Raw genomic sequence first — 21,397 nt, 5'->3', positions numbered from 1 at the left:
AGACCCGTCCGATACCTTTTTCTCAGAGGGGGGACCTGGGGCATCAACCCACATGCAATCAGACATGCTCTTCTCTGGGTCGAAAGTGGCTGACCCTGAGTGCAGTGCTTAGCCTCACATCCTGAGCGTAACATTTTAGCTTTTTATGGTAGCCAACCATGCTTGGGGAGACTGTCCTGCTTCAATGGTTGTAAAGACCTGAATGGTTATGGCTGCATTACGCTGTGCCACAACAATTTTTAATTCTGTCAGAAACTTATGCTTGTGGTAGTGTTTGTTGCTAGTGAATTAGCATGTGAGAAATTGCTCATTTTAATTAAGTTGGTTTTATTATTTAGAGATGTAAATTTGATTTGTTTTTACAATACTTTCTTATTTAAGATATTCTTACATTTGCATAAAATTTTATTAGGTAAATATAATATGTTTATATGAGTTAAGATTGTATAGTGCAGCAAAGGAAATGACCAGTAGTAAGTGGACAACCTTTGCAATGGCAGAAAACACTAGCAAATGGTCCCCAACAAGAAAATATGAATTTATAAGGAACTCAAAGAATTCAATAGCAAAAATCTCCCAGAAATAACATGATTAAAGATGGCCAGATGACTTAAATAGACATTTCTCAAGAAAATACATGCAAGCGACTGGTGTCACGAGAACTTGCTTGTCATCACTAACCATGAGGAAAGTGAGAGATAATCTCACTCCCGTCAGAGGGGAGTAATAAAAAAGCAAAAAAAAAAAAAAAAAAAAAAAAAAAGTAAATTGCAAGAGAGGATGCTAGAGAAGGGGAATGAATGCTCATGCTTGATAGGAATGTGAGCCATCACATATTTATTAGGGAAAATAAAATGGGAGTTTGTAAGCGCACTTAAAACGGAAACACCTTATGACCAAGCAACCTCACTACTAGATATAGAAAGAAAAAAGAGGAAAAAAGAAAACCAGTATGTTTCACCGATTACCCAAGAACTGCACATCCGTGTTAGTCCTGTTAGTCACGGTGTTCAAAATGTAGACTCAACCTAAGTGTTCATCAGTGGATGAATGGATTGATAAAATGTGCTACACACACACACACACACACACACACACACACACTCATGACGCTGTTCACTCGTAGACAAGAATAGAGCGCTATTATCTACTTCAGTAGAAATGAATCTACAGAACACTGCGCTAAGTGAAACAAGTGAGGCACAAGAACACAGATGCTGTGTGATGTCACTCATACACGGAAGCTAAAACATGTGGATATAGTAGAACTAGAGTAGAATGTTGGTTATCTGCAACTGGAAATCCAAGTGAGGAAGATACACAGAAAGCTTGGTCCATAGTGTAACGTTAGAGTTAGATTACTGGAGTAAATTCTAGTGTTTGATAGTACAATAGGGTGACTTTAGTTAACAATAATTTGTATTTCAAACTAGCATGATGAGAGAATTTTGAATGTTTTTATCTCAAAAAAGAGCAGAAATCTTTGCAGCAGTGAAATTATCATCAGGCATTTTGTCTGTCTATCGATACACCACACTGTATTCCATAAATTTGTTATGTGTCAAGTAAAAATTTAAAAATACTGGACATGCCTAGAGAGACAACTAGATATTTGCAAAATATAGTATACATTTTAAAATGAAAAGTTTAAGGCTTGCTTTGTACCCACCTTGCATTAAGCACTGAGCTTATACTTGTTTATATTACACTTATAAGCATAATGATAACAATTGGAAACATGAAATTTAATTCCCATTTTTAAAATGAGGGAACTGAATATCAGATTTAGTGCTCTCTCAATGACATCTTGAAAATGACAGGTTAAGGTTTCTGTGTCAAGTCCATGATTCCAACACATCTATTGATACCCATCAAACTATGTATTCAAACCCCTGTCTTTGTGAACTTCTGCTCTTATATCTGACAGGGCCATCTATATTTTCCAAATATTAGCATTTGATAATGGTTTTGTAAGCTTTAGTGAGAAGTTAGTGGAAAACATAGAAAGCACCTGGAAGCTCTATTGTAGGTTCCTTTAGTGGGCGATATGACCCACAGCCTGGGAGAATGAGTGTGAGGTTGTTACCCTACACTCAAGTCCAACAGGCATCAGTGAGGGAAGTCGTCTAAGAAGTTACACGACTGCTAAGAAGGGCCCAGCGCTACACCTGAAGATAATGAAAGGTTAATAAGAAGGAATAGCATCCCGCATTGTCCGGAGAAAGTAGGCTCAATCAGTGGAATGAGTCATTTTCTTCCCCTTTGTGAATGCATATGGTATCACAGTTGAAACAAAGCTTCACTGCGTAACTCTCTGCAAGGATTCCTTTGTGAGAGAAACGGCGAGTACTTACAGAATCAAGACTTTGCATGAACATTATGGAGTCCCTGGCAGTCTGGGATTTGTTTGGGATGAATGTACATTTGGGTTCATGCAATCCTGTCTTTGAATCTCGCCGACATTTCCTTGTTATACAGCTGCCTCCTTGACATTTGTGGACCACATTTACGCCAGTGATGCCAGTGGAGCATCTGCGGTAAAAGAACTGGGTTGGTTTTGTGGGCCAGCCAATGACAGGCAAGCACCCCTCCCCACTACACTCTCAGCCTCCGTTCTCAAGCTCCCACACTCTCTGTCTCATGCTTTTACATCGAACCTAGGCAAGTTAGGAATAAAGACCAATGCCCTGAAATCTTTTTCTCAGTGACAACTCCTTTGCTCACGCACTAAACATTTCATTTTGACAAGAGTAGACATAATGTTTACCTCTACATAAGCTTGGCTTTAGTAAAAAGCTGTATTTTTAATGCACACTTTTAAACATCCATTAGCTTCCTTATCTAATCAATACATCTATTTTCTCTGTGGTTATGGGCTAAAGATAGTAATTTCAAACTTACATGGATGTTATAAGATTAAATTAGCTGAGTTACAGATGAATTGGATTTTTAATGAGGAGAAGAAGATCAAGATATGTTTAAAATCCTCTTTAATTTCCATGGTTTTAAATTACATGGTTTTAAATGTATAGTAATTTGCAGCTTACATTTTTATGACCAATGAGCTAGACTAAAGGAAGAATCAGAAAAACACATGCATTAAACCATTGAGCTTCATGACAAAAATAATTGCCAAATCCTGGTCAGAGAATTGGGAGTGGGATAAAATCCTTTGAAAAGGGATTCTAAAAGCATATGGATATATATATATATATATCCATATACTTTTAGAATAACATATATATGTGCTTTTAGAATATATATATATATCCTTCCTATTAATACTTCATGACATTAGTTCATTTCATAAATTTATTTGTATTGCAAGGACAATGGAGACTGTAACATCTTTTAAGAGAGGTAGCTCTAGGGTTGGCCCCAAAACTTACAGGCAATGAAACTCAAAGTTTCTGAGCACAGTATAGGAACTCAATGAATGGGGTTTTAGAGATTTGTCTTCACCACTATATATCTTTTTATGAAGATCATAACAAAACTCATTCACTTGTTTAATGCTTTAAATATTTATCATTTGATATTTTTTGTTTGATTTTTTTTTGTTAGAGAATTATTAAAACAAAACACTAAAAACAAAAAAAAAAACACAAAAAACTGAAAAAAAAAAAAAAAAAAAACAACCAACCAACCAACCAAACAACCCACAGTCTTTAAGGATCTTAAATTCTATTGGAAGAAAACAAGACACCCGGATAGTTAACGCTGGTTAGTTTGAGAGAGGCGCACACAGGCTCTCTGGGACTCCTGTCAGGGCCTCTAACCTCAAATGGGAGGAGTGGAAAGATCGAGAGGAGAAACAACTAAAGGTTGAATACACGTTGTCTGGGCAAGGGAAGGTTGTGTGGTGGAACGTTGGAGGAGGCCAGTGCTGGGAGCTGCTGAGCCTGTGTGCCAGGCTCCAGGCAGCTCTGCCCATGTACCAGCTCATGTGCCAGGCTCCAGGCAGCTCAGGCTGTGTGCCAGGCTCCAGGCGGCTCTGCAGATCGCACATCACAGAGGATTGGAGCAGACATTTCTCTAGCCCCTCCTTCACCCAACTGACATTCTTTCATAGAATTATTTTCTCAAGACACAGACTCCTAGTGTTCTTAATACGTTTCCAATATTCTAAGTGTTTTCTACTTTTAATCTAAAAGTCAAATGAAACATCCTATCAGTTGATACATAGGCTTTTAGTAGATCTAGCCTCTAGGTTGTCTTTGCACTTCCCAATAGAGAGAGATGAAAAACAAGTAAGAAATTGTAGAATCAGATTAGTTCACACGGACGTACCTTGTTGCTTCAATCGTGTTCTTTGTGGACATGTAGAAGGGCCGGTCTGTGTTATACTCATCAAATACTCCCCACCGGAGATGGGCCCACTCGTGGACAAAGACCCTGCCTGCAAGAGAAGATTGTCATCTATAAAGCTGGAGTTGAAATAATTTAATACGGTTCCCTTCTACTTTAAACTTCTTGCTCATCTGCTAGCCTGAGCTAGACAACTCTAGAAATCAACATTTTTCGTTAGCTCAGAAAAGGTGAAATGGAATGAAACCAACATGTGGCTCACTTAATTATTAGATTTGTACAATAACAGGTGTACAAATTACAGTGTGCAAATTTCTAAATGAAGGCATTATTTAACGCTTACTTTTCTGAGTTTTAAAAAACCACATTGATGGTAGTGGTTTGCTCCTCCCCACTGAAAATAAGAGCTGTATAATAGGTATTTTTACCGCGGGGTCCATAGATAGACAAATTATCAGTTAGTAGGAAGTTTGGTGTAAAATGGATGTACTGTCCTCTGTCTCCGCATTGTCCATATTGAAGTGTGTAGGGATCATCTCCGTATTTCAGATGTGGCTCAGCAACTATGACATCTGCCTAAAATGCAGAAGAACAAACCCAGTCAGAATCCAGGAGCGTTAGAAACAAGAGATTCTACAAGGACTGTCTCCTTTACACTTTTGAAAGCGATATTACTAGTTTCATTCCCAACAGGATTATCATTTACCAAAAGTAAATGATTTACAAGTAAATCATGTACAAGTATCCCTCTGTAAAAGGCACAGGGAGAAGGTTAGGAGATGCAGGTGGCACCTACTTGGTCATATGATTCTTGTTTTGGTGTTAAGTACTTGGATTTTGACTTCCAGGTCATGGGAACTAGAATGCTTACGCTCCTGAAATAAAATCTTCTTTTGGTGGCTTCAAACAGGTAAGTAGAGGCTTGAGTTACCATTTCCTGAGAGAATTAAAAGTGCATTGAGGTAACAATGTCACGCAACAAAATTAGCATTAAAACACGAACACAAACTACAAGCAAATCAAAGCTCCTTTCCTTCAGATAGAATAAGTTTACCAAAGTCTCTTAAATCTGCAAGTTTCTTTTCATGCGTGTTTTTACCTGCAGACTCATGTATTCAGGAGTTTAGGTTGGAGACAGGAATGGAAACACTGGGTCAGTTATAACAATAATTCAAACTGGAAGTCTGTGGAAGATACTGGGAAAATGAGATGGAGGGTGCCGAGTCTAACTTATCAGTCGGTAGCCTCGCCTACAGTGGAAGGGAGGAGTTGAGTAAAAAGCATCATGGCTAACATCCCTGGCTCCTACAGCTGACCAGGACAGCAGATCTGCACGGCACTGGGCATTCTCAAGCTCCACATGCAGAAATTATGAATTCTTGCTGCAGCTTGGAGTACCAATGAACGATAAATAGGAAGTTGGTTGTTTGCCTCAGGTTGCTGCTTCTCTTGGCCTGGGTAATATTAAAAGTCTTTGGAGAAAAGATGAGTAAGTGAATGCCGTCTATCAAAATGGCTGCACGCCGTCTTTTGTGCAGCTTTGACGAGCAAGCTGGGATGTCTGTCATGATGTGAGCAGGCGGCGCTGCCCCGCGTTCAGATGCTAAACACCATTATGAGGAGCAGCACTGAATCCACCTTACCAGCCCCCGCAGAGAGCAGCTGAAGGCAAGTCATGCTTCTCTGCACTTCAAGAGTATCCACAAATGCCCAAGACACACTTCAGCCTGTGATCAGGACAGAGGGTCCTGGTGAGCAAGGCTGCTGCTGGTGACCGAGGAGCAAGTGCAGATACTGAGAATAAAGAGGAAAAGACACCTCTGCAAGTGGGCAAAGGTGGCCTGGGTTAGTACTCAAGACAATGGGGGAAAGTTAAGCTATGGAGATTTATTCTTTATGTTTTGGTTCCCCTAGTGCCCTGGGAGCTAACGTATCGTGCATAGAATGTTTTGCAGGAGTGACAAAATATTCTCACTTTCTGAAGCTCAGATTTTTTAAGCCTCCAGTTACATTTCAGTTTTGTCTTTTATTGTATGACTAAAATCACTTCATTTCACATTTGCAGAAGAAAGTCCTTGCTTTTAGTTACATTTTAGTGATACGGAGTGGACCCAAGGCTAGAGTACATACTAAAGTGCTATATGCTAAACTCTTATTATACTGCTACAAGTACAATTAGAAACAAATCAACTTCAAAAATGTGTAGTGTTTCTTTAGGGTAAGATAGGTAAGGTTCTCAGGTTGTCCAGGAGTGTGTAAGACCACAAGCTGCCTGAGCTCCAGTGCCCATTTGCTTTTTAGGCTTTGTAAAAGCAACATCATTAGGACAAAATATGAGAACATTTCTCCATTTGCTCCGAAGTCTATTACCTTAGCTAGGTAATAATTTAAGAGCTTGAACACTATACATTTATTATACGTTTTAATGTACAATAAAAATATGATGATAAGCAGATACTCATTTTGACTGTAGATAATCCATATATATATGATGAATACAGTCAAAGTAGCTCTGGGAAAATGTAACTCTGTGTGTGTGTGTGTGTGTGTGTGTGTGTGTATACAGTTTAGATACCTAGGTAAAAAGAATTATGGACATGAAATATGCAGATAATGGAAATCCTTCTTTACCTTTATGCTTTGGATGAGTCTTTCATCTTCTGGTACACTGGGGTTAATTGCAATGACCACACCCTCGTACCCATTGTTGTTCAGATGGACCCTGGAACTTTTCACATCCCACAAGAGATTCAGGGTGAGGAGCAGAAGGACCTTCAGAGCCAGCACCATGTTTGCGCATGTGACAGTGAGATAATGGCAACACAAGAAGGGTATTTATGTGTCTGCTCCACTCAGCGATTTGAATCACGACCAGAATATTTGCATATAGTTGTAGAGTGAAACACTCATATTTCTTGGTGACCTTCCGTATTGCATTCATTCTACAGACTTAGAGGGTAAATTTCAATAGGGATTATATTAAATGCATTCATCATACTTTCTAAGACAGCTAAGGCCACAAGTATTTACTGAAGTGAGCTATCCTTTCGGGTTGCTTGTGTAGTCATCCTCACAGTTGTGGGTATTTAACACTGCCAGCACCTTTATCATCATCACCACCACCACCATCATCCTATAGCGGTGGAGGGCTAAATCTTCAGGGTCTGTTTATAGGGAGAAGTAAGCAGCTGAAGAAAAAAAAAAAAAAAGCACCAGGAAAGAGCAGAAGAAATGACTCGTATTGAAGAGCAAATAAGAAAGAGGATTAAAGTGGGAGTGGCAGTGATTTATGACTTTGTAATCGTTCTTGAGATAGGTAAGCTGGAAGCACAATGCTTCAAAAACAGCGGTGGATCAAGTGAAAATTTTCTTTTATTACTGTCTGTGATAGCTACCTGTTTGTTTGAGCTTTCAAATGGTATTGAATGTTCCAAGTCCCTTTGTAACTTGAGAGCTTAATATACTTCACCTAAGATTTCTTTTTTTTTTAATTGATTAAAGTGCCTTATAGCTTGAAACAGTTGTACAAGGTCACTGTGAGTTGGCTCGGGAGACATCTGAATGTGAACCCTGCTCCTTCTTGTCTTGGCCACTTAGCAGTCACAGAGTTCTTTTTTAGGGTTGTGTGACTCTTCTTTTTAAGCTTTGTCATTTCTGAAATGGCCAAATTATTATGAGATGTTGGACATGCTAAATGAACTAATCCATGGAAAATATTTCATTCAAGTGTCCTGACCCCTAATAACGTTAATAGGATACATTACACAGTATAGGCTGTTGTGCTAATCAGCTTCTCTGTTTTCATGAGTAAATTTTGTAAAATTTACTGTAGATATATAGGGTTGAAGTGAGGGAATGAAGAGCCTGCCTAACACTAGAGAAAAAAACTGTGGGTGTCAGAGTAAAAGTTATAGCTTCTTGTAGTGCATTTATCTTTAACTATTTATCTTTAACTATTGTCATTATCTTACCCTTGTTAGTCCAGCCAAGATGTGGGGTCAGCTGTAAAATCTTCCTAAAGAAATATTTTTCTTTTCTTTGAGCTTACTTGAATCATTGTTATTATGTACTATCAGCATTGCTTTTGCTATTTGATATACATAGTATTTTTTCCTTCCTAGATTGTAAATTGGCTTGGAGGTAAGAGTTTTTTTTTTTTTTTTTTTTTTTATCTCTCAGCCTCAGTTTTCTTACCTGGAATGTGAGAACAGTAATCCCTGTAAAAGGAATTCTGTGACTGTTAAATGAGACAATGTGTGGAGCAGGGTTTAGGGCAGGCACTCTGCCTTATTTAGTAAGTCCTGTTGCAAGCAGGCAAATAAAAAAAATTGATAAAAGAAAAAAAATCTATGAAAGACTGTCAACCTATGCTGGTACATAGTAACCCTCAATAAATTCATGTGTATTCCCTGATTTTCCTTACTTTTTAATTCATGTGAGAAAAGTGACTGCTTCGTGTGCCTCGTCCACTGTCTGTCTTCAAGTACCGAAGTGAGAAAACTCTGTCCAAAGAACTTGTTGCTTGAATCAGATTGGACTAATAGACAATGCAAACGCAAGACAGAGGGAACATTGCTGAGCACACGGAAGCGAAATTGGGAATGGCCTCTTACGATGAAAGTAATCACAAAAGCACTTGTTGTGAGTCATTCTTCACAAAACAGAAGAAGCATGGAGAAGCTCAGTCACCTAGGTTACAGTTTCAGAAAGGGACAACTGTGGTCTCTAATCTTGGCCATTAGCCTATAGTCTATAGTTTGAAAAAATATGAGACATAAGCTATTTTTGGAAGGATGGCTGGAAAGGAATTCATCTGCATTATTTTTTGAGAGTTTATTTGCTTGTGTTATAAACAGTACTTGTCAGTAGAAGAGTCAAGAGACTGTGGAGTACTATGCTTAACTTTGCATAGTCTCAGGCTGTGCAATAGAATTTCCGTAGGCAGATTAACCTAAAAACTTAAGCTTAGGATTCCTTCAGTACTTATTTACTTGTTTTTGACAAATGCAAGGCAGAAAATTCTTCCCATGCCTCTTTCAACTGGATCTGAAATTAAAGTGGACAACAATAAAGATCATTGTTAGAAAATTCTAGAACCATCATTTCGCTATTTCTTTAGGTGGTCTTTATTAAAATGGTCTCTGTGTTCTTTTTCTTTTTATCCTGGCTCTTCCTCAAAGTCCTAAGAGTCTAAGTACTGAGTAACAGTAAACCAGATTTTAAAAATGGTCCCTTCCTCCTTTCCACCTTCCTTCCGTCCCTCCCTCTTTTTGTTCCTCCTTTCTTCCCTCTTTCCCTTCCTCTTTCCCCACCCTCATTCATTCACTTATGTGATAAGCCTCCTATAGCCTAGGTTGCTCTCTAACTTGCTATGCATCCCAGGCTGCCTTTGAATTCCTGCTGCTCCTGCTGCCTCCCAAGGGATGGATTTACAGGTGTGCACACCTGGCCCCTGCTGTCCTTCAAAGAGGCAAGTAAAAATGATTAAAAGTCAATGCTAGGTTTTGTAATATGAGGTGTAGTCTTTGTGATGTGAAGTCTAAAGAAGGAGATAGTACTATTTCAGCCACGGATACGGCACACAGGTTCGGAGGTCTGTGAGACCACACGGCACCACACACCCACAGATGTGCCAATATCATCATTCTCAGATGCTATAGTTAACGCCCATTCTCTTGGTGCTGGAATCACCTTCTCACAACCAGGAAACTGAAGAATGCCGTGAGTTTGTCATTTTGGTTTCCATGTGGACAGCTCCTGAAGTCTGTGCATTAGCTTTTCCTCCTTTGCTATTTCTTTTATTGTTTTTTTTTTTTTTTTTGCTATTTCTTTTGTTTATGTTGTTGTTAATTTATTTTTACTGTTTGCTGCCAATTGTCATGAATTCAAGAATATTTACCCACTTATTCAATTTAATTTCAGTTTAACGGGCACTTACAGTATAGCAAACACATTTGACACAGGGCATACAATACTATGAAGTTATGGTCTTTGTCTTTTTCAACTACTTAGGATCCTGTATGGGGTCTTAGCCACTGATAATTATTTTTGGTTGTGCCACGGACCGGCCCAGTCGGGCTCCTGTCGTCCAGGAGAGAACAAGGCTTTAGACAGGAAGACACGGTTTCGGCGAAGAATTGACAGACAGAGACACCTTGATGGTTTTGACTCTGTTGCAACTTTACTGAAATCAAGCTAATATTTTTATAGTGATCTCACAAGGAAGCACCTTAAAATTGGCATGCTTTCCAGAACATTTAGACTTTTACCAAGAATACAAAGTTTACATTTTAACTCAAAATGCAGTCAAACATAAAGCAGTACCCACAAGTAATCTTGGCCTAAAAACTTTTTGATCAGAGTAAACAAAGGAAAAGAAACCTCAAATATAGTTTCATTATTGCTAACCAATGAAGAGGAAAGTCAGGAGCTAAGTCAGATGCCTGCCAAAGTCCCTCTCTATATCAAAATCTAACTACACCTTTGTTAACCCTCCTCCCATATGTCCAGCCCAAGATTTATGATCTTCCTTAGGAACAAGGCACTGAAGGGAGGGGGAAACTTTCACCAGCTGCACCTCTCATGCTATTATTTCTTAAGAAGGAGCCTATTATTATTTTACTATTTTTAATGTTTATTAATCCTAAATCTAATTTATTACTTTTCTTTAACTTATTATTTTTATTAAAGCCTTTAACAATCTACTAATAATAAATTTCTTTATAAAGTTAGTTGTGCTGTTTTAGGTGTCACAGAGAAAGATCAAAGAATTCACTATTCCAGCCCCAGAGCCACAACTGAAGAAGCGTAGAAATCTCAGAACACGTCTCTTTTCCAAGTGGGATGAGTTTTCCAGGGACCTTCCAGGGGGCTTATTTCCGGGGAAATCATATCCCCCCGCCCTGTAGCTTATGCTATTATGGTGACACTGGCGTGGGTGTAGCAGGTTGCTTTTCTGTTTATCTTTAAAAAAATTATTTATTGTTTTATTAATTACAATTTGTTCACTTTGTATCCAAGCTGTAGCCCCTCCTTAGTCCCCTCCTAACCCCACCTTTCCTTTCTCATCTCCTCCCATGCCCCTCCCCAAGTCCACTGATAGAGGAGGTCCTCCTCCCCCTCCATCTGACCCTAGCCTATCAGTTCTCATCAGGACTGGCTGCATTGTCTTCTTCTGTGGCCTGGTAAGGCTGCTCCCCCCTCAGGAGGAGGTGATCAAAGACCCAGCCAGTGAATTCATGTTAGAGACAGTCCCTGTTCCCCTTACTAGGGTATCTTCTTGGACACTGACCTGTTATGGGCTACATCTGTGCAGGGGTTCTAGGTTATCTCCATGCATGGTCCTTGGTTGGAGTATGAGTCTCAGAAAGGACCACTGTGTCCAGATTTTTTTTTTCTCTCCTTGTGGAGCTTCCGACCCCTCCAGATCTTTCTATTTCTCCCTTTTTCTCTGTTCATCTTAATACACGACTGGACTTTATTTCAATGAGAACATTCTACTTGATCATTGTGTAAATGAATGCTGTGATTTTTATAGTCAGCATTATCTGAAACCAACTTTGTTAACTTTTACATTCAATGTCATAGCCTGTAAGTTGCCTCTGGCTATTTATACTTCAGAAAATCTTTTTTTCTGACATCTTCAACTTTACTATGACTCAAAAGAAAGTTGCTGCTAGCCCAAGCTCACTGGTAAACCTAGCTTCTCCTGGAATCATGGTCCTCAAAATGTAGTTTATTGCTCATTGAAGGTCTCCAAGATCCTGTCTGAGGATCTGCAAAATTAAAACTACTTTGAGAATTATGTAGTTATTCATGGCTGGGGATATAGCACAGTAAGTAGCCTCGCATGCATGAGCCCTAGGCTTGGTTCCCAGAGGAATGCTCAGGCCTGTCTCTAATGTCAGCAGTTGAGATGGGGAGGCAGAAGCCTCAGCAGTTAGAGGTCATTCTCTGCTAGGTAGTTCGGGATAAATGGGATCCTGCCTTAAAAGTCATTTACATTTAGTATTTGCCGTCTGATAACGATACAGGAGAGTAGCATATGGAACACTGACAAATGAGCACAAATCTAAGCCGTGGAAGGAAACCGTGCCTAAGGGTGTTGTTAACTGACAAGTGCTTAAAATACGACATAATGCCTTTCGCATGTAAACATGTCACGGTGAAGTGATAACAACCGATTTTATTATATGTTATTTTGATGTCCTCTGTGAGCCAAGGACATGCTCGCCTCACTGTGTGCTGTCTGAACTAAGGAAAACCACCTGGTTAAGGGTGTGAGCTGAATGAGTCACACTTTTTTTCATGAGTGCCACCCCTACCTAAATGAACTATTGACCAGCAGGTTATGACTCCTCAGGCTGAGGTTCCTGGCAGGGATTGTCTCGAAGTGGAGGGAAGAGGGTGATCTTGTCAAAAATGATAACCGAGCCGGGGACATGGCAGAGAGGGTAAGGTCGTTGCCGTGCAAGCATGAGGACCCGAGTTCATATCCCCAGCACCGTCCAAGTGGAGTGTGACTGCCTCTAATCCCAGCAGTGGATGAATGCCAGGGGCTACCTGGCCGTCAGCGTAGTTAAAGCTGTGAGTGGCAGTTTCAAATAAGACACCTTGTGTCAAAAAATGTGGTGGACAGTGACAGAGAAAGACATCGAAGCAGGCCTCTGACCTCAACGGGTGCACGCACAAGCAAGAGCAACGGCGTACACATGAGCACACGGGTACAAATAAAAATCAATACTTTTTTCTTTCACTGTAAGTGTGATATACTTCCAACACTTTTCTGATGCAATTGCTGAGTTCATTGTATTTTTGGCATTGTGTATTTAAAAATGCCAAGCTTTGGAAAACTACATACCTCAGAGAAGCAATAGTTTGAAATAATCAAAGCATTGATGTTTTAAAATATTTATAAATAAGTTATTCTTCAAAGTTCAGGGTAGACCTGAGACTATTTATTGAAGAGATTGTAACTAGCGAATGTTTAAAATGTCTCTTTTTTTCTATGTTAGAACAGGAATGTTAATCAGTGTGTATTGGCTGTATAAAATAGTGCATTTAGCATGACATGACATTTTCACACATGTGTGTAAGACAATAAGGCCATATTATTCCTATTACCCACACTTATCCCTCTTCTCCACTGTTGGTTCCATTTCTATTTGTCTGTTGTGCCCAGTCTGTTTTCAGATAATTATCCTTTGGCTCCATGTGTGTAATACTTGTCTTTCCGAATCTGGCTTGCTTTTTAACATGGTGATCTCTAACGCTCTCAGTTTCCCCGAAAATATCGTTCTTTCTCTTTTCTTTTTTTTTTTTTTTTATAATGGTCTAGTGATATTCTACACTGCCTCATTTTCTTTATAGGTTCATCTGCTATGGCACCCGGACATCTATTCTAGAGTTTTATCTACACCTCTGTATTAGTGACAGTGTTTGCGACTCTGGGACCCAGATACCTGGGGAAACAACCTAAAGGAGAATAGTCACTCTGGCACACGGCTTTTAGGGTTTAATGTGTGATCGCTTTGTCCATGTGTCAGAGCAGAACATCAAGTGTGGGGGTGAGGGGGCAGATAGAAACCGAGAGGAGACTGGAAAAGGCCAGAATGGCAGCCTCTGAGACACTATTTCCTCCAGCGAGGCTCAACTTCCTGACTTTCAGGTCATCACAAAAGAGTGCCAGCAGCTGGAGATCTAGCTCTACTTCAGGAGCCTGGAGAGGAAGCATTTCATATTCAAACCGTAACAGCATAAAATAAAAATTTAATTTAATTTGAAAAAATTTAATGTGAAAATAGGCCACCCAAATAACTTCCCATTAAAACTCACGGAAGAAACTATTGGCAGAGAGTAAATTTTGTTTGTGTTGTAGATAGGCGTTTCTCAGTAGCCAGGAAACTTGTTATACCTGTTAATCACGTTTCTGGATGACACAGGAATAGCTTTTTTTGAACAGAAGAAATACAAAAGGTAGGGAAGGGTGCACCGTTAAATGCTCTCTGCTCAGTGTGTCTCAGTGGTTGAGCTTTGTGGTGCTGGGGAAAGAATTAAGCGATGTAAAGCATTTGCTGCTCTTCCAGGGGTTCACATGTTCAGTTCCCAGCTCCCACCAGGAGCTGGCAGCTGAGTGTGACTCCAGCGTCAGGGGATCTGATGCCTTTATCTCCACAGGCACCATACACAGAACACATACACACACACACACACACACACACACACACACATCAGCACGCACATACAATCAAATAAACCAAATAAACAAATCTCTAGAAAAAAATGACTGTGTCAAAAGTCAGGCTGTGTCAGGGACAAGTTTCAGCTCTATGCAGTTTGAATTCATATCTAGTGTCAAATATGTTTTCCCATTTATTTATTTATCTATCTATCTATCTCCAAATGTTAGGAGACCCACATGATGACCAAGCTTCACATCTACTACATATGAGTAGGGGTCTAGGTCCAGCCCCATGCATGCTCTTTGGTTTGTGGTTTAGTCATAATAGCCATGTAAATGGCTTACACATCTGTCAACTGATGAATGGATAATCTATACAGTCAAGATATGGAATTATGAATTGTGAAATTCACAGATACATGAAAAGAGCTGAAAAAATCATTCCCAGCTGTTTCTTTTTTAAAACATGAGTTTCTGGAGAATCAAACTCAGGTTGACAAGCTTGTAAGACAAACTGCTGACTAAGCTATCTACCCAACCTCTTATGAAATTTTTTCTGATGTTATTGTAAATAATATTTGAAAATTTTAATTTCCCACTTCGTTTTGCTTCCATATAGAAGTGGAGCTAGTATTTTTGCACATTACTCTTGAAAACTTCAGCATTTTCAAACTCGCATGTCAATTTTCACAGTTTTGTTGGTTAGATTCTTTTTACACAGATAAGTATGCTGTTTACAATGTTCTACTCCTCCTGTTCCCTCGTATTGGTTTAGATGCTGCCAGAATCTCCAGTTGAATCAGAAATGAAAGAGGCAAGAGTGTTCTGAATAAATAAGTCAGCATTATTTTAAGTGAATGTCTGTAGTAATGTTGTTAGGCCTTCTAGGAAATATTTATTTATTCATTATTTATTAGGTAATTTTAGTATTTAGCCAGTTTTGAGGTTAACTTGCATATGGTTTTACAGGCTGTCAAACTTACCTGCTTTCACTCTTCTTTTCTTTCCAGTTTCTTGACCATGTCAAGCGACTGTTGTATTTAAGGAAAGGGACAACATTTGACTTATGGAACGTCAACTTACGGCCCACAGTTAGGAAAGAATGACTGATACTAGATTTTTTTTTTAAAAAAGATGTATTTTTGTTATTTTAATTTATGTGTTTCTGTGTGAGTATGTTACATGCATGGCTGCCCCCAGAACTTGAAGACAGCATGGGATCTTTTGGAGCGGGAGTTCCAGGAAGGTTGTAGCTTCTGACATGGGTGCTGAGGACTGAACTTGGGTCTTCCAGAAGAGCATTTGATGCCTTAAACTGCGGAGCGCTCTCTGCATCCCTGGAATGCTGGCAGTTGATAGACATCTCTATATTACAGTAGCTGTTCCACACTTATTGCTCAGCACAACTCTGAAGGAAATATACTATTGTAATGTTAAGTTAAGAACACTGGAAAACACAGCTTACATGCTTGAATATTTAGCATCTGCTGGACCCAATGTTAGGAAGTTTGTATACATTGTATCTATAAATCCTCAGATAACATAAAATAAGTGATTTTATTCTTACCTTATAAACTAAGAAGAAAAAAGCTGGCATATACTTAATGTTTATTGTGTTGGGATCTATAAGCAGGCATCTCTATGGCCAGCCTCGAGGGACCTGACAAATGGGACATCAGGCATCTGTGAGTCCACCTATGGACCACCTGCAGACCACCTGAAACCATCTACGCATGCTCTGGATCACCTTATAAGAGAACTTGCATGCCCCCCTCTCTCTTGCCCTACCCAGAGATGGTCTCTGTGACCCCATGCACCTTCTCCTAATGAACCTCCCATGCGGAACCAGTTGCGTGGTGTGATTTGTGAAACCACCTTGTAATTTTGCTGCACAATCCTAACATTGGTGCGCTTGGCAGGGAATAGGCACTTCCAGCAGCCACACCACCACGTGGTGGTTGCTTTTGGTGCCAGCACCCCACCAGAGCTGCTGGAAACCTATTTCATTTCAAATCCTCCCGAGACCCACTTTCTGGCAACCAGATTGCTAGCTCCTGCATGCAACACTAGCTGGATTGGTGATTTCCCCTCATTGGTCAGTATAAATGCCTCTCTTGGTAGGGGAAGATTGACCGTTGAGAGTCCGGCAACTTCCTGGTATCTTTTGAGATTGAGGAACCCCCAACCATGGTCTTCACTGGCTACAGTTGACCCTTTTTGCTGATCTCCATTTAGGGCTTCCTGTGAGTTCCCTCTCCCGCCCCCCACTACCTGTATGGTTTCCTCTGCTCTTGCTTGTCTATGAAAATCCTAGTGCTAGGTAAACCATGTCTCCTACAGGCAGCTGTGCCTTTGGTCTCTGGCCAACACTGATGAGCTGTTGGATCAGGTAGGGCCATACTACTCTACTGAGTCAATCCTTGCCTTTGGGATGCCTCTGGCAGGTCACTGACTCCTACCCCCGCTTCAATAGAAACTGCCCATTTATCCGTTCCCCTAGCATCCTCACTGGGATGTCTTCTTGAGAATTTTAAAACCCTATGCATGAAGCCTGAATTAAAGTCCTCTTAGCTCACACACCTCTGTAATAAAACTTGTCCTACAAATTCCTTAGTTAATGGTTCAAACTGGGATTTAATGGCACATTAAATCCCAATATATTCTTTTTTTAAATTTTTATTTTTTAAATATTAGTTACAGTTTATTAACTTTGTATCCCAGCTGTAGCCTGCTCCCTCATTCCCTCCCAATCTCAACCTCCCTCCCTTATCTCCTCCCTGTCCCTTTCTAAGTCCACTGCTAGGGGAGGTCCTCCTCCCCTTCCATCTGACCCTAGCTTATCAGGTATCTTCAGGACTGGCTGCAATGTTCACTTCTGTGGCCTAGCAAGGCTCCTCCTTCCTCGGGGGAGAGGGAGGTCAAAGAGCCAGCCATTGAGTTCATGTCAGAAATAGTCCCTGTTCCCCTTACTGGAGAACACACTTGGATACTGAAATGCCATGGGCTATATCCAAGCAGGGGTTCTAGGTTATATCTATTCATGGTCCTTGGTTGGAGATACAGTCTCATAAAGGACCCCTGTGCCCAGATATATTTGGTCCTTGTGATGCTCCTGTCTTCTCCAGGTCTAACTTCCCTTTCTTTCATATGATTCCCTGCACTCTGCTGAAGGTTTGGTTATGAGTCTCAGCACCTGCTTTAATACACTGCTAGGTAGAGTCTTTCAGAGGCCCTCTATGGTAGGCTCCTGTCCTGTTAACTTGTTTTCTCCTACTTCCATTGTCCATTCCATTTGTCTTTCTAAGTGAGGATTGATCTTCTTACCCAGGGTCCTCTTTCTTGTTTATCTTCTTTAGGTGTACAAATTTTAGTATGTTTATCCTATCTTATAGGTCTAGTATCCACTTAAAAGTGAGTATATATTATGGGATCTTTTTAATTATTGTCAGCAATCTGGTAAATGGAAGGAGGTATCTTATGTTCATGTTTTCTCTCTTCTCCATTCTAAACCTTCTTTCTGTTCTTCTTGTTCTCCTATCCAACTTCTTCTAGTTATAAAGTCTCAACCTCAAGAGTTCTCTGTCTTTGACCCTGTAGATGAACCTCCACCTTGCTGTTCTCAACCTCCGGCTTCTTCTCAACCTCTGGCTTCTTCTCAACCTCCATCTTCCCCCTCCTCCTCTGCTTCTTCCTCTTCCTCTTTGGTTTCTCCTCACCCACCTTTCCAGCCCCCTCCCCAGCAATGGGCTGCCCTAGTCATCCTACTTTGGCACCTACTTTCACCCCACCAACAGCTATTAGCCCCCCTGCCACCCACTCTTGCTCTATAGCAAAGTCCCCTTCTTCTACTCAGCATAAACCAACCTTCATTCTTCCCTTGCAGGAGGTGGCTGGTGTGAATGGCTTAGATAGGGTGCATGTTCCCTCCTTGTTAACTGAACTTTCTCAAATAGCAAAGAGACTAGGATCCCATACCTCTAATCCTTCTACTTTCATTAAAGAATTTCAATATCTCACTCAATTTCATAGTCTTACCTTCCATGATATATATATGATTCTTACCAACAACCTATTACCTGAGGAGTGCAGGTGAGTTTAGGAACAAGCTAGAACACAAGCAGATGAGGTTCACGAAACAAATGCAGCACACCTGGTTGGGGCTGAGGTGGTGCCCGACCAGGATCCATAATGGGATTATAATACCCCGGAAGGCATTTTAGCTAGAGATCAGTTCATGACCTGCCTCCTGGCTGGTCTCCTCAAGGCTTCCCTTAAGTCAGTTAATTATGAGAAACTCTAGGAGATCATTCAGAATAAGAATGAAAACCTGACTCAACTCCTATGCATTACAAAGGCCCCCTTACAACATACTAATCTAGACCGTGAAAGTACAGAGGGTAGGCAACTCCTGATGACCTATTTTTAATCCCAGACTTACCCCAACATCAGAGCTAAGCTTAAATGCCTGGAGAGAGAACCTCTGATTTCACAGGCAGAAGTCTTAGTGCTGGCCCCCAAGGTATACCTTGGGAGAGATGAGACAGCCCACAAGCAAAAATATCAAATGCTGGCCAAGGCCATCTAACTGGCCTCAGCGACTACCCAGGCTCCCTTGCTGCCTAACGCACAGGATCACGGGGTTCCTATTTCAAATGTGGTCAAGAAGGTTACTGGGCCTGGTTTTGTCCTAACCCCTTCAAGGCACCAGGGCCATGTCCAAAATGACACCAAGAGAGACATTGGGGTGTTGACTGCCACCATTTCTTCCATGATATGGGGACACCACTCCCAGATCACCCTCTGGCCAATATTCTAGGCCTGGCTACAGATGACTGAAGGTACTCAGGTTCCCTTGACCCTACCACTGCCATCACTAGCAGGGAGCCACAGGTAATTATCATGGTATCGGGCCTGCCCATCTCCTTCTTGTGGACACCAGAGCCACTTACTCAGTCCTGATTGAGTATTGGGGACCAACCTCTCCTTCTGGTTCCCCTATTGTTGCGGTAGGGAGCCAGCCTTGCCAGCCTTGCAAGACTCTACCACTTAATTGTATTTTCAGGGGTGTTCCCTTGACTCATTCCTTTTTAGTAATGCCAACCTGTCCAGTTCCCTTACTGGGAAGAATCTTTTTAACCAAATTGGGAACCTCTATCTCCTTTACTCCACCCATTCCCCTGACCCCAAGCTCTCCAGCGTCCTTTCTCCTCCTTCTCCTAACTACTCTACCTACCAGTTATGACTCCTCTCTTCCTTTACTAGCTTCTCAACTGGACTCCCAAGTCTGGGATGTCCAAAACCCCTCTGTCACTAGGCACCATTCCCCTGTGATCATTCAGCTTCAGGATTCCACCTGGTAGATTACCCAATTCCTGGGGATGGGAGAAATAGAGAAGGTAACTAAACATTCCTCTAAGGTCATTGCCTCTCTGACATCCCCCCTTCTAAATAATACAAACCTGTCATTTCATCTCTTACTTCAGACTCTGACCTTGGCCTACAAGCTCCTTAATGTGACCCAACCGGACCTTTTTAAAGCTTGCTGGCTGTGTGTCCCACCTGGGACCAACTCAGAACTACTGCCGACAGCTTCTTGGGTGACCCTGTCAAGTAACCTTATTTCACTACTCACTAACTGCCCTGACTCTGATGTTGCCACAACCCCCTACCTTTCTCGTATCACCCTCTTTGGCATGGCAAGCTGTTTCAAGACATCTGGGACACACTCTGTAGGAATACTAAGTTCCTTAGACTGTAATAAAACTAAAACCTTGATACCTCATCTCAACCCCAAGGCCCTACTGCTAATAATATCTCGATTCTTTGTGGCACTCAGGTCTACCATTTTCTGCTTGCTGGTTGGTCAGGAGTTTGCATGCTGATGCTCCTCTTCCCCGAGCTGGGGGTGATAAATAAAAAAGAGCCACTAACAAGCCCAGGTGTGGACTCAATAGCTGCCCAACAGGATGAGAGGGCAATTCTAATCTTGCCCCTCTTGGCTGTTGCAAGAATCACAGCAGCTGTCAGGACCGGGACAACAGGACTAGCCACTTCACTGACTTTGTATTATCAGCTTTCTTCCCAGTTCATCCAGGACCTCTGGCAAGTGGCTCAGACAATACTAACTCTCCAAGGACAGATTGACTCCCTGGCAGCAGTAGTATTTCAAAACCGATGTGGATTAGATCTCCTAACAGCTAAAGAAGGTGGCTTTTGCATCTTCCTCCAGGAGGAATGCTGCTTTTATGTGAACCAGTCAGGTATAGTAAAAGACAAAATCCAACAACTCCAGACAATTCTACAAAAACAAAGGGAACAACTCAAGGCCTCTAGCTCTTGGGCCTTCGAGAACCCCATATGGGAATGGATTCTGCCCTTCCTCATACCTCTTCTGTTCATCATTCTGCTTTTGCTTTTTGCACCTTTCTTTATTAACTTCCTCTCTACATTCTTCCAACAACAAATGCAAAAATTCTCTAACCAAACCATTAATCAATTACTCTTACAGGATTATCAACCTCTGCCCATGGAACCAGATGACAATGACCTTCCAATCTACCCTGATGGTGGGGACCAGCTATGCCTTCCTAATCAGCAGGAAGTAGCTTGAAGAACAAAGATTGCCCCATGCCCTCCCCACCATCACCCCTTTTCTGGCTCCTCCTCACTTTTTAATAAAACAAAAAGGGAGGAATGTTGGGATCTGGAGCAGGCATCTCTACGGCCAGCCCTGAGGGACCTGACAAATGGGACATCAGGCATCTGTGAGTCCACCTACTCACAGAAACCACCTGAAACCACCTGCTCTGGGTCATCTCATAAGAGAACTCGCACCCCTCTCTCTGGCCCTACCCGGAAATGGTCTCTGTGACCCCCTCTCCCTTCTCTTAATAAACCTCCCATGTGGAA

General features: G+C 41.1%; 1 protein-coding gene and 1 long non-coding RNA gene across 2 annotated transcripts in view; one reads left to right on the top strand and one right to left on the bottom strand.

The window, feature by feature from the left end:
* LOC110561560 (calcium-activated chloride channel regulator 3A-1-like) overlaps window positions 1-7,098 on the bottom strand; it is a 21,082-nt gene extending 13,984 nt beyond the window's left edge. Inside the window, exons 1-5 of the mRNA XM_021658026.2 lie at window positions 6,940-7,098; window positions 5,105-5,245; window positions 4,737-4,884; window positions 4,291-4,399; window positions 2,355-2,532 (exon numbers count right to left, since the gene is read on the bottom strand). Of these exons, the coding sequence (XP_021513701.1) occupies window positions 2,355-2,532; window positions 4,291-4,399; window positions 4,737-4,884; window positions 5,105-5,245; window positions 6,940-7,098 (735 nt within the window). The remainder of the gene's footprint in view (window positions 1-2,354; window positions 2,533-4,290; window positions 4,400-4,736; window positions 4,885-5,104; window positions 5,246-6,939) is intronic.
* Window positions 1-21,397, top strand: part of LOC132657038 (uncharacterized) — a 24,464-nt gene extending 3,067 nt beyond the window's left edge. The window contains exon 2 of the long non-coding RNA XR_009594879.1: window positions 20,997-21,397. This is a non-coding gene — a long non-coding RNA (uncharacterized LOC132657038). The remainder of the gene's footprint in view (window positions 1-20,996) is intronic.

This window comes from Meriones unguiculatus, chromosome 10 (assembly GCF_030254825.1).
Source record: "Meriones unguiculatus strain TT.TT164.6M chromosome 10, Bangor_MerUng_6.1, whole genome shotgun sequence".
NCBI classification, from domain to species: Eukaryota; Metazoa; Chordata; class Mammalia; order Rodentia; family Muridae; genus Meriones; species Meriones unguiculatus.
Note: the sequence above shows the minus strand (reverse complement) of the source record. Positions and strands in the feature narration are given on the sequence as shown.